The following is a 19413-nucleotide window of genomic DNA, read 5'->3' on the forward strand; positions in this document are numbered from 1 at the left end:
TTCATTTTTCATTAATATCCAAATGCAGACATTGTTTTCAAAATGCAATTATAGGTTAATTATAGCCACGTTTTATAAACGTAGCTATAGACTTATTAAAAACATGGCTATAAATTAGATCTATAGTTGCATTTCTTTTTTTATACGTGGTTATAGGGGCTTTTTTTTTATTTTAATATTTAAGGAGGACCTATAGCCACGTTTTTAAACATGGCTATAGACTTTTGATAGAGTAGAATTGAGAAAAAGAATACAGGTGGCTGATTCTAACTATCCCCCACAAAAAAAAAAAAAAAATCAAACATAAGTTTTGATAAAGAAAAATACCAAAAAAAAAAAAAAAAAAAAAAAAAAAGAGTCATGATCCATTACATAGCCATGATAAAAACCTAACAATACTAATATATCTTAAAGAATTTTTACTTTTTATAAAAAACCTAGCGAATATTTACACTAACAACTAAATAAATATGAACAATATTTAGAATAATATCTTAAAAAACTCATTCAATAAATCAATGAAATTGTTAGAAGTTCTAAAGTGCAGATATACACCCTTACCTGTAATGTGGATTTATGAGCTGTGAGCCTGTGAGTGTTAGGATTGTATGAGAGAGTGAGTATAAGAATGAAGAGAGAAACTTCTTCATTGCCCAAGGGACCTAATACTAGGGATGGCAATTTTTGCCCGACCTGCGGATACCCGGCCTGGTCCGACCTAAATGGGCCGGGTTTTACCCGGTCCGATTAGAAATAGGGTCGGGTATGGGTTAAAAAAAAAAACCCGAAGCGGGTCCAGGTCGAGTCCGGGTTTTATTAAAAAAACCCGAGACTCGACTCGATTAAAACCCGGTACACTAAAATTACAAAAATAACCTATATATATATATTCCTATATTCCTATATTCTAACCCTAATCCCTCATTATCCCTCATTTCTTCACTCTTCAGCAGCAGCTTACACTGACACTGACAGTCTCACACTCCCTCAGTCCTCACTTCTCACCTCAGTCCCTCATTTCAGCTCAGTACAACACTCCCTCTCCCCCAGCAACTCACTTCGACACTCTCTCACTCTAACAGCCAGATCGCACCGTTTCATTGCTCGCCAACCAAAGGTAACCCTAGATTCTTCGATCTTGTTTGTTTCCTTGGAAAATATATAGAAATTCCGATTCTCTCTTTTTCTTTCCTTAAATCTATTATTATTGTTGACAATGATAGATCTAGATTGTTCATTTCATTCCATATACTAGGATTTTTTCAAAATTTTCTATTGCTTCGAATTTGAAATCTAAGCATTATTGTGAATTTGGTTTGGTTTTTTTCTTCAGAGATGTATAACGGAATAGGGTTACAGACTCCGAGAGGGTCAGGCACCAATGGGTACATACAAAGCAACAAGTTTTTCTTTGTGTGACTGTGAGATGGGCTTGTTGGAACAGTGATTAAAAAGTGAGTCGATGTTGCGAGAATCATATCTTCTTCTTGTTGTTTTTTGTTTCTATGATTTGTGATAAGCAGAGTCCATTAATCTGTAATCTTCAAAAGAAGTTGCGAAACGAAATGGCGGAGAAACCAAAGTATGTAGCTATGAAAATCAATTTGTTTTTCCAAAGACTCAACGTTTATATAATGAGGAGAATTTGAAGCACAAAACAAGAGGCGGAACCTAAAATGGAAAGCGTAATTGGGATCAATTTGTAGAGGATAGCGAGGATTGGTGGAATCCTCACCTGGAATGGAATGGAAAAGCCGAGGGATGGTGGCTTCTGTGTTTTCTCTTTTCTTAACGGAATAGGGTTGTGTTTGTTTCCCAGAGGTCTAAGACTGGGAAGAGCAGTGAGAACGGCAAGGGATTAGAGGCGAATTGGGCTTAAATTTGGGCTTAGATTTTTTTTTTTGGTTGGGCCATGAATTAGGCCCAATCCCTAAACGGGGCCCCTGGAGCCCGGGGGACCCGACTGGGGCGGGTCCGAGCCTCGGAAAAAAACGCGGTACCCTAAATGGGCTGAGTCCGGGCCACGGGTCTTGTCTTGCGGGTCGGGTCCGAGATGGAAAAACCCGGCCCGAACCCGACCCGTTGCCATTCCTACCCAATACAGAGAACGAGCTAGGGTCTAAAGTGTGCTTTATGTGAAATAGGGACCCATCAAAAACCACATGAATTAATATCCACCAGACTTTGCAAATCAAGCCTTTATTACACTTTGAGAAATTGAGCCTCTAAGGATCGATTTCAAACTTAAGCCTCTAAGGGTTGAGTTCCAAGCGAATTCCCTATGGATTAAAAAATCACGTCATCTACATTAGAACATTGAAATCGTGTATCTTAGATTCGAGTTCTTATGGTAAAATTGAGTCTCTTAAACTGGAGATGTTAGTTTAGTAAATAGTTTAGTAACATTGCTAATTATCGAGATTATGGGAAGATTGGTGTCATTTTCCAATTTTGTCCCTTTCTCCGGGCAAACAAACATATATTTCTCCTCCAGCCATCAAGGAGGAAACAAGTCAACAACAACAACAAAAATCTCTACCTATACAGTCTAGACTGAGCTCCCATAATTCACAACTCATTCAGACAAAAATCTCTTTAACCCCAAACCTTCACACTGATGTAACACATACTACTACCCTATAGTCTATACCAAATTCATATATGAACTCTGCAAACACACTCATCTACACTCCCTTTTCTCTCTCGCAATACCAATGCCACCACCACCACCTCCTCCTCCATCTCTCTTGCTCTTCTTTACCCCCAAAACGCCGCCGTACTTATCGCCGGAACCCCAAACTCTCTTCCCCCTTCACCACCACCCCCACTATCGCCACCACCTCCTCCTCCGACAACTCAACGCTCCAAACCGTGATCGACCTTAACCAAACCACGTCGTTCCTCCACTCCAACTTCCAACGCTTCATTTCCTCTTCCCTCGACGCTTACCACGACTTACGAACCCTAATCACTCTCGACGATAATCGCCGAGTCCTCGTCTCTTGTCGCCGCTCGACCGTTGTCTTTGCCGGGAATTTGGTCCTTTGTAGCTTCGTTCTCGTTTTCGCGTTTAGGGTTTTGGGGAAATTAGGGTTATGGCTTATTCGGGGCCGGTCCGGGTTCGGGGATTCCGGGCCGGTCGTGGTGCGGAGGGACCGGAGTCTCGGGGGAAGAGAGGTTGTTGTTGCTGTTGGCGTTGGGAGAAAGGTCAAGGAGAGGCAGAATTTGAAGAGGGATTCTAGGGTTTCGAGCAATCCGTTGTCGCCGGCGGTGGCAGCTTCGGCAACCAATGGGGGAATATCGGAGAGGGTTTCAGGGACTCGGGTTCGGCCCCGGGAGAAGAAGTTGCCGAAATGGTGGCCGGTTTCTGTGCCGCGGCCGGGGTTGGTGCTGAATGCGGAGCAGTATCAGAGGGAAGCCAACTGGTTGATTCAAGGTCAGTGCTTAGTGGTGATTTTGGGATTTCTTGTGCTATGATTGGCATGAATTTTTATTTCTACTGCTAATTTACATATATTAGAATTGTTTAAACTGCTTATTTGATTGTGCTGAGTAATGTTGTGCTATAAACATGAATTTTTTGTAGTAATGTGCTGCTAAAAAAAAAAAAATTCACTTTTTTCTTGTGTTCACTAGTAGATTAGTCTTATTATCCTAATAAACTTCAGATACAATACTATTAGGAGGAATGGTATGGACTACTGTTTGATCTCTAAGAAACAACTAACTACTCATATTTGAGTGAAGATTGCACCTTGTTGAACTGAATCCAATGGAATTTTTTAATCGAGGACCATGAAACTGTTTATTTATTTTTCTCTTCATGACAAGTATTGGGTTATAAACCAGTTAATTTATTGAGGAACTGGTGGTGGAGATTTGGAGAGGAAGGCAATTACTTTTTGGACACTGAGGAAGTGCAAAGGATTGGGATGTGATGCATTCATGAGTTGTACTGGTTATGTGGTTGGGGATGGTGATAGGTTAAGACTATGGCATGATATATGGTGCAGTAATGGTGCTCTATAAGAGCTATATCCTGATTTGTACCCTATTGCAGTGGGAAAAGACGCATCTTTATACTCTTCCTTGGAGCATCTGGTTCGAGAAGTGTCTTTATCATGGAACATCAGTTTTGTATGTGCGTTCAGTGATTGGGAATTGGAATAAGTTAATCTTATTGCAAGACTTTACTCCAAAATCCTGCGGTTGTGCTCATGATCTTTTGAGGTGGACACCTAAAGTTAACAGTGAGTTTGATGTCAAATCCTATTATGAAGTCCTTTGAGGGGCCAAGTATGTAATTTTTTCTTGGAAGAGTATATGATGCACAAAGTTACCAAAGAAAGTCCTTCTTTGGACTACAGTTTTGGAGAAGATTCTGATGGGGGAGAATCTGACTGGAAGAGTTATCACTCTGGGAGATTGGATTGTATGAATTGATGTAGTAGCAAGACAGTGAACCATTTGATAGTTGCTTGTGAGTTGTGGGCCTTCATTTTAGCTATGTTTGGAGTTTAGTGGGTAATGCCAAAGAGGGTTACTGTTGTATGACTATTTTTCTACTTAAAGGTAGGTTGATATCTGAAATTGAAAAGGAGATGTCTCATGTGTATTTAGAAGAGGTCATTGTCTGGAACAATTTTAAAATGTTTGGCTGCCAAGCACAGATGTTTCATTTCAAGTTTTTTTTTTTTTTTGATAAGTAAGAATGTTATATATACGAATGGCTACTCTATGCATGAAAAAACATAGAGCAAACCCAGAAAATACAAGAAGAAAAACTGAAAAACAAAACAGAAAACCAAACAACAAAATAATTACAAAAGAGAGAGAGAGCTAAGAAAAGAAGGGAGAGAATCACTAGTTGTGAGTCCCCATGCCCGAGACCAATCAAAAAGTGTTCCACTAAAAGAGGCAACCATCTGAACACCTGAACTATCCAAATCCTCAAAAGTCCTGCGATTCCGTTCCTTCCAAATACACCATAGGATGCACAACGGAGCTAAGTTCCAAATCTGAGACGAATGCTTCCCCAACCAATTCCACCAACCAAAAAGCAAATTTGGGATCGATCTAGGCATAACCCAAGACAAACCAAAAGTTATGAAGACAAAGCTCCACAACCGATAAGCCATCTCACAATGAAGAAGTAAGTGGTCTACCGTCTCTCCACAATGCCGGCACATAATGCACTAGTCTACAAAATCCAATCCCCTCAATCGTCTCAAGTTGTCACCCGTTAGGATCTTATTCCAAGCTACACACCAAACAAAAAAAGAAACTCGCCTAGGAGCCTTTACTCTCCATATTCCTTTCCAAGGAAAGACAATTGAGGGAGAATCCCGCAATTTGTTATAATACGACCTGATGTCAAACTCCCCATTAGGCTTCAACTTCCATCTCATCCGGTCTCTACCATCCATTGGAGGAGTATTAGCTCCCAATATACGGAGAAAATGCAGCCCTTCCTCCATCTCCCAATCATTAAATTCTCGAATAAAACGAACATCCCAAATTCTTCTATCCTCTACCCCCTGCCTTGACAAAGAAGCTTCCACAGATGCCTCCTTATCAATGGCAATTCCATACAGCCTAGGGAAAGCCACTTGGAAAGGTTGATCCCCATACCACCCATCCTGCCAAAATCTCACTCTATTTCCCAATCCAACAACAAATTGACAATTCTTTCTAAAATCCTCCCATCCCATGCGTATACCTCTCCACAAACCACACCCATGAACTCCCCTACCTAGCTTTGAGGTCCATCCCCCCCATTCCTCCCCATATTTTGACGCTACCACCCGCCTCCATAATCGACCTTCTTCCTTCCCAAACCGCCACAACCATTTCCCCAATAAGGCCTTATTGAATGTAGTAATTTTCCTTATCCCTAAACCACCATTAGCTATAGGCGCACAAACTTTATCTCAACCTACCAGATGATTCTTGCTATCACCCCATAGGAAGTCCCTTTGCAACTTTTCTATTTTATTAGCCACATAAGTAGGAATGGTGAATAGAGATAGAAAATAGGTAGGAAGACTAGATAACGTACTCTTGAGTAACATCAATCGACCCCCCTTAGACAAATACAACTTCTTCCACCCGGCTAATTTCCGCTCAATTTTTTCCAAAATAGGATTCCAAATTGAAGGGAAGTTATGTGAAGCCCCCAATGGCATACCAAGATAAGACATAGGCAAAGTTCCAACTCTACAGCCCAAAATTTCCGCCAGGGCATGCACATCATCAACCTCCCCTATTGGAACCATTTCACTCTTGTGCACATTGACCTTCAAACTTGTTACCGCCTGAAAACTGAGTAACAACAACCGAATATGAAGAATTTGCTCCACATCTGCATCACAAAATAGGATAGTATCGTCTGCAAACAATAGACGTGAAACACATTCCCCACAACCCCTCCTACCCTCAACTTTAAAGCCACGGATCAAGCCAGCTTCCTCAACTCTTCTCAACATCCTACTGAACACCTCCATCAAAATAAAAAATAACATAGGAGATAACAGATCCCCTTGTCTTAACCCCCTTGAACTACCAAAAAAATCAGCTGGAGACCCATTAATCAAAATAGAGAACTGAACTGTGGAAATACAAGTATGGATCCACTTACACCACTTCACTCCAAAGTCCATTCTATTCAACAAATACAGCAAAGCCTCCCAATTCACATGATCATAGGCTTTCTCAATATCTAGTTTACAAATGACTCCAGGAACCCTACTCTTCCCTCGGCTATCCACACACTCATTCGCAATAAGAACCGAGTCAAGGATTTGTCTCCCACCCACAAAACTATTCTGAGTCTCAGAGATCAACCGATCTAAAACCACTCTCAAACGATTTGCCAAAGCCTTAGCCAAAATTTTATACACACTCCCCACCAAGCTAATAGGCCGGAAATCTCTAATATTAGAGGCGTCATTCTTTTTAGGAATTAAAGCAATGAAGGTAGCATTGAGAGATTTTTCAAACTTACAATATTGAAAAAACTCCTCAAAGACCGCTAACATGTCTTTCTCCACTACTTTCCAACAATGATGATAAAATGCCATAGTGAACCCATCCGGGCCTGGAGCTTTGTCCCCCTCCAACTCACCTACGACTTGAATTATCTCCTCTCTCTCAAACTTCCTTTCAAGCCAAACCCTCTCCATATCCCCAATACGATCAAACTCCAAACCCTCCACAAAAGGCCTCCACCCCTCAGACTCCTTGTACAAATTTTTATAAAACTGGACTACTTGATTAGTAACCTCAGATTCCTCCTCAAAAACCACCCCATTCACCTCCAAAGTCCTTAGGTGATTATACCTTCTATGGGAGTTAGCCATTTTGTGGAAGAACTTGGTGTTATTATCCCCTTCCTTGATATATAACATCCTAGATTTTTGTCTCCAGGAAATTTCCTCCAAGGAAAGAAGATGCTCCACTTGGGACCTCAAATCTGCCCTATGACATTTCTCCCCATCAGTGAGACCAAAATCCCCTTCCTTAGCGTCTAATTTTTTCAACTCCTCCAATAATTGTTTCTTTTGACGCTCTACATTACCAAACTCTCGACGATTCCATTGTACAATGTCCTCTTTCAGAGCCTTTAATTTTTTTGCAAGGACAAAACTAGGTGTACCTACAAAAGAATACCGATTCCACCAAGATTGAACCCTGTCCACAAACCCCTCTGTCTTCAACCACATATTTTCAAATCTGAACGGACTTTTCCCCCTTGCCATTCCCCCTGCCTCCAAGAGAATTGGACTGTGATCTGAGATAGGACGGGGTAAAGTCCTTTGAATAACATCTGGGAAATGTTCCTCCCAGTCTGGAGTGACCAAAGCTCTATCAATCCTAGACATCGCTGGTTGATCAGTACCACTTGACCATGTATATCTACCTCCTTCCAAAGGCAAATCAATCAAGTTAAGATTCTCAATAAATTCAGGGAATTTTTCCATAGCCAGTGTCAAACTTGTCTCACCCCTACGTTCACTAGGAAAGCGAACAATATTAAAATCCCCCAAGCAACACCACGGTATCCTCCAATACTGCTGAATACCCACCAACTCATCCCACATGTGACCCCTCTCATTATTCTCATTTGGGCCATAAACCCCTGAACATGCCCATATAAAACCGTCCCCCACCCCTTGCCACTTTACCGAAACAGAGAATGTACCAACCATAACTTCCATCTTATCCAAGACCCTTTTATCCCACATAATCAAAATACCACCAGCTGTCCGATCAGCCTCCAAAACAGCCCAATCCACATATGGACAGCCCCACAAACTACAAACCAGCTGTCTATTCATACTAGCAATTTTTGTCTCTTGTAAACAAACAACATCACACTTCCAATCCCGTAACAAATTTTTTACCACAAGTCGTTTCCGAGGATCATTTAATCCTCTAACATTCCACGAAATCATTTTTATCTTCATTACCACAAAAACATCCCCACCAACTGACACCAACACAAACCCAATCCTCTATCTCCCATCATAATTCACCGAAGAGATCAAGTTTCGCAGCTCTCTACGTCCCTTATGTTTGGACTTAGCCATTTTTTGGCTACCTGTTACTTTCCAGTGTAACACATTGGCTGCCTCCATCTCAGTTTCTAGCCTTTGTAAGAGAGCAATGCACAACTTCTCATGTCGGGTCATTGACAACCCAACTAATTTATTGAAACCAGGAATTCGGTGTTTCACCCACCCAGAAATATCTAACTTAGACTCAATACTCAAGACCTCAGTGACCTCCTCCAACTCCACCGAAATTGGCGATGCAGTTGGAGCAATAACCTGTAAAGGTAAACAATCCAACAATTCTGCTGCACCAGAGCCCACAAAAGAATCAGCTGCATCCTCCACAAGCATAACCTCCCTAGGAAATCTTAAGAGTTCCTTACTAACGGAGGAATTTGCCTCCTTACCCGATACTCCAAAACCCATTGACCCAGCTCGCAAAAACTCCAAAAAAAGATCGGGGAAAGAAAGTCCAACCAGTCGCGGCACATATTCAAAAGACACCGACCTTATATCCTCAGAAACCAACCCACCCGACGACCTGTTTGAGCCCAAAATACTTTTCCGGTCAAAACTATGCCTGAAAACCAAATGCTGAAGATTCTCGGTGCAACCCGACTCTCCTACCGGTGAAGCACACTTCGGCTGAGCAAGCAAACCTCCACCTGCACCGGTTTGCATCGCCGTCGCCGGGGAACCCACATACAACTGAGAGACAGAGAAGCTTCCACCTTTCTCGCTCCTCGACATCCTTACCGGTGCCATTAAACCATATGGAGAGACCGTGGGGTTCTCTTCCAGCCCATCGGGATGAGATGTAGAAGGGATTGGGCCTGAAAATGAGTTTGAACATTCCCCAGCCTCAAAGTGACTCATCGGGCTTGGATTAGATACGCAATGGGCTTCTGAGTGTTTTGGGCCCAAACTGGAACCCACCTCCTCCTTCTGTTCAGTGGAAGCGCGTATCACCCATTTAAAAGAGGATTTTCCACCTTTGGAATTATCCCAAGAAACCCGCCGTTTCCCATTCTCAGCCACCTCCACTATTAATCCCTTCCCAGACCAACGTGACTCCCTCGAAGCACTCCCCTTTCCATTCTCAGTTTTATTTGAATTCAAACTGAAACTTAGCGGAGATCTTTTTTTATTTTGCACCGATAATTTCTCACCTAAATTAATACCCAAATTAATGCTCCTCTCTCTCCCCTCCCCTCCCCTCACGGCTGCTGTACCAAGCTGACCCACCGGAACATCCACAACCTGATTCCGATATTGTTTTGGAGCCACTGCCATCGTTTCCTTTGGCCTATACTGCTGTTTCTCTCCCACCATCCCATCTATAATATTTTGTCCTGCATCCTTGGCTTTATGGATCAATTGAATACCATCTTTTGCCTGCACTGGACCCTTCACTGTCTCAACAAAAGACCGAGATGGATGAAACACTGGATTGCGTTTTAGTGTTTGAGGGATAAACTTTGCATGGCCCGAGTAACCAGAAGCATATTGATTAGGTTCTAACATCTTCCTCAATTCTAGGCCAAATACCTTCCAACCATGTTTTTCTTTCCCTTCAGGGATTATGACCGACCTCCGGAGCCCACCAACTTTGAGTTCAGACACTAGCAGGAACTGCCCAAAAGAGTTTGATCCCCGTTGCAAGGTGTAGGCAGTATCGCCTTCCCTAAGCGTGAAGAATTGTTTGGGATTTACCCCAATCACTGTGTGTTCTATATTTCTCATCAACCATAATGCCGCGCTTTTACCCATAAACACTGATTTCATGAAGTATTTGCCCCGTTCAAAGATTCGTAACGCAAAGAAATTCCCTCCTTCCTCCACCACCAACTGAAAAAGCTTCGATTCAATGAAAAAACTACGTATCCCTCCCATAATAATGAAAAGAAAAAAGATATAGATTAAGCAATATCTGACTAATCTGAGGTAGCCAGGCCTCTAAGAAAACATGAGAGAGAGAGGGGGGTGGAATTCCTCAGTGTCCAGCATTTTGAAAACTCAGTTTTCTCTACTACGTTTTCCCAGCATTCTCTCATGTCTGCTAATGATTGAATTTTGGATACAGGTGCCACTCATTTCAAGTCTTTTGAGCAGTCACTTCAAGCAAAAAATGTTGAATGGTGGAACATTATCCAAACTTTCATTCTTAGGACTCCACTTAAGTGGGAGCAGCACTGGGCAACGATCCTTAGTGACCATTGTGCTTGTACCATTTCTTGACGAAATTCCAATGTGGCATTCCTGCTTTGTTGAGGGCTTAGCACCAGTTGCTTGCAGAGTGATTCTTATTTGACTAGGTTGGGAAGGAAAAGGGGTAGTTGGTGTTTAAGAAGGGGCCAGGGTCACCTTTTTACTTTCCTTTCTTCAGTTGAAGTCTTGAAGAATGAACTTGGTTTACATTTTTGCCTTCAAAGACCCTTACACAATAGGAAAAGCCCTAAATGAGTAAGGCCAAACTAAGGCCTCAAACTTATGCTAATTTCTTTTCCTAACTTGCCAATGTGTTTTGTCGTTTTGATTGTTATTTGATATAACTCTTGTGGTTTTATGTCTATCAGTATATAAATATTTTCACATGCTTGGTCTTAGTGCTGGAATTTTGCCTTTGTTGTAGGTAAACAAATGCATTTCTCAAGTTTTCATGTTGTTATGGTCATTCTATACTTCTTCAAGTTGCAACTCATCCACTTGATTTCCAGTGATCACGGACAATAGAATCAACGGGAGGGACATAGTGGAGGATGATATAATTCAAGTCAGTACTTCTTTTATGTGATATCTTTGATTGTCAAATATATGCATTTATAATTTCACTCAGTTTTTGCATCGAAAAATTCTTTTAGAGGCATATAATTTTATCCATTTTTACCAGCGAATTTGTTTTGAGTTTATAAAGTTCCAAAAAAAAAAAAAAAATGGAGATAACCTGTTTGGTTTGTCCAGTAAGACACACACATGTGAGATAAAGATGTATGGATGTATGGATAGTGAATACCTAAATAAATAAATGCAATTACATGTCTGAGTATTGATAAATGGATGCCGTTTTTAACTTATCAAAAAAAAAAAGTTGGACGGTTATGTTTATGCACAAGCATGCCTGTGAATGCATATGATATGATACGGGAAGTGCAAAGAGGTATTTATTGAAATTTAGTTTTATTTAATTTTGGAGAGTCAATTGTATTTTATTTAAGGTCGTGATAGTTAATTGGTTATTTTATTAATTTTCTGGAGTAAGGTTATTCAAAAAAAAAAATTTGGGATTTCCCAATTCAGATAGTATTAGGGTTAAGTCTTTAATCTATATATGCATAACATTGTACTTAAGTTTTAGTTTGATGATTAATAAAATGTCTCTTGGAATTCTCTAATGGTCTATTGTTGAACCTTAGATGCTAACTTCTAGAGGTTTACTCTCTCCTGCTTGGTGCTGATTCCAAGCAAGCCTAGGTGCTGACTTCTAGGTTGCCTATTCTTTATTTTTCTGTTTTTTCAATTTTATTCTGTTATTGTTTTGATTTTGTCCTCTGTCAAATTTAGTATCTGAGCAAATATCTGATTAATTAGTTTCAAGCACTGTCGTGCATCGCCAAAAAAAAAGAAAAGAAAAGGAAGCCCAGCCATGCTGGTGACCCCACACAATTTCCTAAGTACCCATTGCTGTTGCCATCGATGACTTGAGAGCCCCATTTGATCACTCCTTGTGTCAATGGACAAGCCTCATCTTCGTCCCTCAGCCTCAATTTGGTCTTCGCCCTTAAAATGGCATTGTGTTGAGTTGGATGGCCGTGATCATGTTACTGCTCTGATTGCCTTGTCACTAAAGTTTCACTGAAAGCATCTCATCACTGACTCACCCTTCTTTCTCAATTGTAAAGTGACAAAGAAGCATAGGATTGTTAGCCAGACCTTATGACTGCATTGTGCCACCACCAAAGCACCCAACTCTGCTGCCCAGACTACACCTGATCCATCGCACGATATCACCAGACTTTTTAGCTCTCGTTCATTGTTCAGTGAGCTCTTACTTGCCTAGTGGCAACCCCATTCCCTCAACTGCTGCTGTTGTCAAGAAGCCACTCAGTGGTCAACCATTCTCACAGATTATTAACCTATCAGATACTCTAGAATGGAAACCCAATCAAACTCTACCCAAATCCAACTTATTAAACACAAACTTTTACTTGACCCAGTCAAAAGAAAATAGACAGCCTAGACATCCCAATACTCAGTCTGACCCATTACCTAAAAAATAAACCAGGCCCACTCACATCAACCCCTAATCCACACACGCACACAGTTAAATTCCTTATCTTCAATATGTGCACTTGCCGAATGCTCATCAAGGCCCACACAATGACCAGTCCATAATACATAAATCAACAGCCCAGGTCAACAGTCCTGGTTCTTGTTACAATTTTTTGTCTGGAACTTTATTTTTGGTTGAATTATGGTTATATTAGAGGCATGTACTTTTAATGGTCATCAATACTCTTGGCTGTTTTTGATGACTAAATAAAATTTATTGACTAAAAAGAAGTCACCTCCAAGTACATGGGTTGGGTATTAAAGTTGCATCACAACTCAGTTAAAAATAAAACAATAAAAAAAAAATCCAGTAAATTAGAGAAAGAATGGCTACTTAAAGCAGCTATCCAATCATATAAAATGCGTAAATTTTTTTTTTTCAGATCCACCATAGGTTGTTCAAGACCTTTAAATGTTTGGTTATTCCATTCCTTCAAAATAATCCACATGATGCACAAAGGGATTGCATTTCAAGTATCACCGTTATGGTGCCTAGAAAATTGCCCCTTCCAACAGGCCATCAGATCAACTACCCTTTTACGCATAACCCACTGAACCGCACCCCAAATAAGCACAACACTTTTTGTTGGCATCCAACAATCTTTTCCTTTTCATTTGTTCTAATTTATGTGGGTCGATAAAGATTAAGGAACTCTGCCTGCATATCCAACTACCTTTTTAAATTTTTTTGGATAAGACCTGCATATCCAACTTCCAATTTTGAAGAGCTAGATAGAAAGTAATATCCATTGAAGATGACCTGCATTCCAACTCACACACTCTGCAATAGTGGTGTAGTGTTGATGTGGAAGTACAAGTACAGATAGATATTGCTACAACGCTAGAACAAGAAGAGCATATTGCATCACTATCACAGCCTGATGGAATACCCCAAAGGGGAAGGATTTGCTGCAAACATGGTTGCAGCAAATCCAGCATACATGATTAAGTGGCAACTAGTGGGAGTGGCAAGTGTCCCTAGGTCATGTGCATTGCACATGACTAGTTAAGATGACTAACAGTGTGAGTTTTTGCTTTAAAACCGTTTTCTCTCTCTAATCAGTCTCTCTCTCTCTCTCTCTCTCCAAGCCCTCTGACTCTCATCCTTTGTGCCACTGCCCAGCCCTGCTGCTTCCCTCTCCACTGGCCTCACTCCACTAAAAAGCACTGCTTCAGCCAAACCCATATCCATTTCAGTTTAAGACACTTGCACACACCAGTACCCAGCCACCATCAGCCTCAATAAAATCACCACCGCCTGACCCAGCCACCATTGCACACATCAGTACCCATATGGGCCATCTCTGCCTGACCCAACCCCTTCACTGCTGCTCGAAATCCCAAACCACCACATCTCAAACCCAATTTTGCCAAGATAGTGAGACACCATAAAAACCACGGCCTCTGCCACAAAATTCTCTGCTAAACAACCACAAAAGCTTCTGCCAAACTCCACAGATAGCAAAAAGCCACCATTGCATAGATTGTTCAAAACCATGTTTGCAGCAAATCCTTGCCCTACCTAAAATGTGTTCTAGATTTAATTTAGCCTGTTGAAGTGTCTGATATGTTGCTTACTGCTGAGAAGGAAGACTTCCCACTTCTTAATGGGGAGAAAAGTTAAATTAGGGAGTACACATGTAAAAAGTGAGTTTGAATCATCTGCTATTGGTCAACCATCTATGGTGCATGAAGTGACAATGTTTGATGAAGTGGAAATAATTGATACCATGGTGCTTTATGAGGATCAAGAGAAGGTTGTATCATTTGCAAAGATGATGCCGCACATTGATTTTGTAATTTTTTGACGAATTTAGTGATGTGGCAGAATGCAAGTTTTCTTTGTAAATATTAGGTATTCTTAATAAAACTAATGTGCATATACAAGATAATTAACGAATATATATATATATTTTGACAAGTGATAATTAATGAATATATTGGATGTGCTTTATATCTCTGATTTCAACCTTTTATATCTATTATCTAAGTTCATGATTTAATTTAATTTTTTTTTTTATATAAATAATATGTTTTATTGAATCGGAAACATCAGGTACACAGGAAGTGTACTAGATGAATCACCACATTATGATCTAAGAGTACAATGATCCATAAAATCTAAGAAATTAGAGAAAAGATACGTCCCTGAAGCCAGCAGCCACTCAAATAGAGTTATAAAAAATTGTTTCTTCAAGTCTAAAATAGTCCGTTCACACCCCTCAAAGGTTCTTGCATTTCTTTCATGCCATAGACACCACCACATCAAACAATGTGCTTCTCTTGATTTTATTTTGCAGAATTTGAAAAGAATTGCATAATAAAATTCACTTCATTAATGAGGTAACTTTTTTGCTACTATTGTAACATGTAATTACAATTTTTTGCTTTTAGTAACTGATATTTCCATAATGCATTGGACTCTTCTTTGCCTGTATGGGTGAGCAGTTACGTCAAATATGCAGGACATCTGGAGTACGGGTCTCCTTTGACACAATAAATACACGTGATTCCTTCTATCGTGCTTCTGTTGACTTTGTTTTAAATGTTTGCAGCAGGTATGTTTTTAGACCTGCATAAATGAAACAATTAAATATATGCCACTTCTAGTATTTATCTGCACAAGTTTTCTCCTGGTGTTGTAACTTGTTCAGGAATACTGCAGGGCCCCGAGTCATTGTACCTCTGTTCAGATTGATGGTGAAGATGCTCGGCAATTTGTTGCTGGGCTTGCTGAAAACATTGGACTTGAAAACATTCGTGCTGCAATAATTGTGTCAGCAGCTGTTGCCGCACGTACTCGTTCACGGTTTTTACAGGCGTGGGTAATTTTTCAGCTCTTCTTGTGATTCAATTTTATATATGGTCATAGAATAAGAGCTGGTGGGGAAGTGGAGAAATGCATTGAAGGTATTATGTAACTAGCATATCTATGAAGTTTTAGTGAAATATCTATAAGATCAGTTCATGGCCTGTTATGATCTATGGTAACAACAACAATACGGTAGTACCATTTTTGGGTTGGCTGTGGATCCTCACTAGATTAGTTAGGGTTGGCCATGTGTATTATTTTCTTCCAATCTATTTTATTGGAAGTTATACTCTTTGTTACTTTTTTAATTGACATATCTTTTTATACTATTATTATTATTTGGGGTCGTCCTCTACCCTTTTTCACTCTCTTAACTTGAATTAATTCACTCTTTCTTAAAAAGTTACATTCATTTAAACTAAGCTGGGATGAGAATGTTGACATGTTTGTTTAAGAATAATAGGAAAAATATGATAATGAATTCAGTCATATGGACAAAGGAACAGATGTCATATTGATGGTTTGCTCATGTGTGGGGAGATTGATTAATTCATACGAGAAAGAGTAATTTAATATAAGTTGACAGAATGAAAAGAGGTAGAGAGGCAAATCATGTAGTTGATCTCTATTAGTTGATAGGCTGAATGATGGGAAAGAAGCACATGTGGTTGACTTCAGTTAGTTTATGAGGACCATTGAATCAGTCCCAATTAATTGGGATCAAGTCTTGGTTGCTTTGTTTTCTGAACTGAGAACCTGTTTCCTCTTCATTATTACCACAACTGTAATAAGTTCTTTGAGGGATTGATTGATTTGGAGGGAAAGAAATGGTATACTTTATCTATATTTTATTTGAATTTTTCTATATGCTTGCAATGGCTTATTAAAATCTTCCATATAGTGATCATATTATTTCTAAAAGCTTGGGTACAAAAAGACAGATTTTTAAAAATTATGGGACTTAAGCACAGTGATTAATATCCCATCATTTAAGAATTATTGTCGCGATTTTTCGTTGGAGACCTAAATTTCAATACTCTCTGTCAATCTTGAAGTATTTGTGGTAGCCTCACTATAATTCCTACATTTTTTAACCTCAACATTCTTGTCCTTTAGTGCAGTCCCTATGTAAAGAATTGTGCTTTCCTTTTGTCTTTATTATAATAAATAATAACTAATAAAAACAATTATAGTCCTTTTATTACTTCATTAAAATAATGTTTTATGTGATATCCATTTCATCGCAGGCTTTGGAAATTCAAGGCAAACATGCTGAAGCAAAATTAGAACTGTCAAAGATATGCCTTATGCTGCGGATATTTCCTCCTGAGGAGTCGTCTGTATGTGATTTGGTTTTCCTATATTTACTCTATGAATTTTAGAAATTTCACACTATTAATTGTTTCTTTTTGAAATATATTTGTGGAATTTATCATGGTGATATATTGAAAAGCATTCTTCTTCTTGTATTTTCTGAGTTGAAAGTGTCTCTGACTTCATATGTAGTTAGGAACACAAACACACTCAATTTCTGCCCAGTTTCTTGTTATATATAAGTTCACTTTTGGCTGTGTTTACCTGGCCTTTGTGGTAGCAGTCTTTATAATAGTTCTTTGGCAGGTCTTCTATGCACATGATTAGATCATATTAACTAGTTGGTACAAGTTGCAATATCTTGTACTTGCTTGTGTCCACAGTTTGGTAACTTGATATGGTTCTAAACAAGCCCATTCTTAAGCTTTTCCAGAGTTGAAGCTGTAGTAGCAACTTTGATTTTTTGGTCTTTAATTGGTTGAACCTGAAGATTCTTATTATAGTGTAGATGCTTAGTGAGCATAGGTGTAGAAATGTTGGTTGTAAGGACAGCTTGTTGAATGGTCTATTTAGTCTGTTGTTAATGGTCTGTATGGTGGTCTTTGAGATTGCTGTGCCATACTGTTGGCTAATCAAATACGGAGCAGTGAGCATCATGGCTGCACTTTTAAAAGGCTGATTTTTTTTTTTTTTTTTTCTTTTTTGGGTATGTTTGTGTGTGTTTTCTTAACCATTTTCTTTATATGGACTCTGGGCCATTTGTCTAAAATCAAATTTGTGTGCTTTTGAATGGGAGTTATATAGGTTAATGACTTACGACCAATCCATATATAATAATGCAGTCTAGATAAAAAATTTCATGGTTGTCTTGGTATAACTGCTTTACGATTCATTTAATTTGTGCATGCAGTGGTTTCGTGAGGAATCACCTCTAGGTTTCTGTGTCATTCACTTTGAATGTGTTTCTGCAGCCTGAGATGGAGATGGTGGCTCGAGGCTTGGAGAAACATTTGAAAGTGGAACAGAGGTTATTTCTGTTGAATATGCTTGTCGGGGTTTGTGGTGAAGAGAGTCGTATAAGTGCAACAGAAGCTCTTGGTTTGGTACATCCTTATATTTCTCTCTTAACAAATGGCAAATTCTAAATTTTAGGGAACGTGTATTTTATTGGTATAACTTAAATTATTTTGACAAAAAATACAATGTTGTGTTAGAAATAGAGGCAGGAGTAACACAAATAACACAAAACCAATGAAGTTGATGGAGAAAAGGGAGCTTTTTGGGGGGGGGGGGCTATGGCTCTGCTTGCTCAACTCTTCCTTGAAGCTTTCATCACCTCCATCAGGCAATCTATGTTAGGAACGGCTTGTCACCTCGAGGAATTCGTCTTCCACTAGTTCGTTCGCTCGCACCTAATTATATATTATCCTTTTCACGCTCTATGTCAGCTTGTCCTCTACCTTGACCAACAATACCGCCAATTGTTTCCCATTTAGGATTTAGCGATTTAGACTTTGAAATAGATGACTACTTGGCCATTCTTTTTGTTTGGTGATTCACAAGGAAAAAGAACAAGAAAACCATCAATCAAAAAAAGTAACAATCATATATAAAAACACATATAAGACGAATCTGGTAAAATAAACATGAAAATTAGGATTTTGAGGAGAGAAAAAGCGGTAGGGACCTGGGGGCAGAGCTTCGAACGGTGTTGTCCATGAAGATCTCTTCGTCGGTGCAACGGTCGAAGCCATAATTACGGAGGGATCGGCCAAAATTTGGGTTGGATTTCACTTACAAGAAGGCAATCATAAATAGGTTCTTGTAGTCTTGGACAGAGGTATTTTGAATCTTTGATGTAGAAGGAATATTTCAGGAAAATGGAACATAAACAACCTAAAATAATAGTAATTATATAATCTCCATAATTTGTCCATACAATTAGGAATACTATCCAAGTTTCTAGGATTAATGAAAATTGGATTGAATGTCCTATGTATAAATATATGTGTATATATATTGTAAAAAATAGAATCCCATCCCACAAAAAAATAAAAAATTAGAATCCCACTTTCTTGACACGTGAGTGTTAAACAAATCACTACTGGAACTTCCTTTTTTTTTTTTTTTTTTTTTTTTTTCAAAAACAAACTAACTATTAAAAACACACACGTTTAATTACACTCTCTCACTAAGCTCAAACACATTACTTAACCCAAAGCACCACTACAAAAGGCCTATTACTACTAGAACTTTAATATCCAATATTAATGCTTCCAACTTACCATATGTTTAGGACACTTTAGCAAACATATGTAATAAAAAGAACTAATACATTATTTTTATTTATGTGCACCAATAAACACAAAACTACTGGATTCCAAAGAGCAAGACATATTTACTAGC

General features: G+C 39.2%; 1 protein-coding gene across 1 annotated transcript; it reads left to right on the top strand.

The window, feature by feature from the left end:
- Positions 1-2489: 2489 nt before the first annotated feature.
- Positions 2490-18269, top strand: LOC112010470 (uncharacterized). The gene is made up of 6 exons (XM_024042813.2): positions 2490-3436; positions 11270-11325; positions 15330-15439; positions 15547-15706; positions 16941-17033; positions 17979-18269. The coding sequence occupies exons 1-6, from the start codon at positions 2662-2664 to the stop codon at positions 18150-18152; spliced, it is 1368 nt and encodes a 455-aa protein (XP_023898581.1). The 5' UTR covers positions 2490-2661; the 3' UTR covers positions 18153-18269.
- The last annotated feature ends 1144 nt before the right edge of the window (positions 18270-19413 follow it).

The sequence above is a fragment of the Quercus suber genome, unplaced genomic scaffold (genome assembly GCF_002906115.3).
Source record: "Quercus suber isolate HL8 unplaced genomic scaffold, Cork oak 2.0 scaffold_199, whole genome shotgun sequence".
In the NCBI taxonomy this organism is placed as follows: Eukaryota; Viridiplantae; Streptophyta; class Magnoliopsida; order Fagales; family Fagaceae; genus Quercus; species Quercus suber.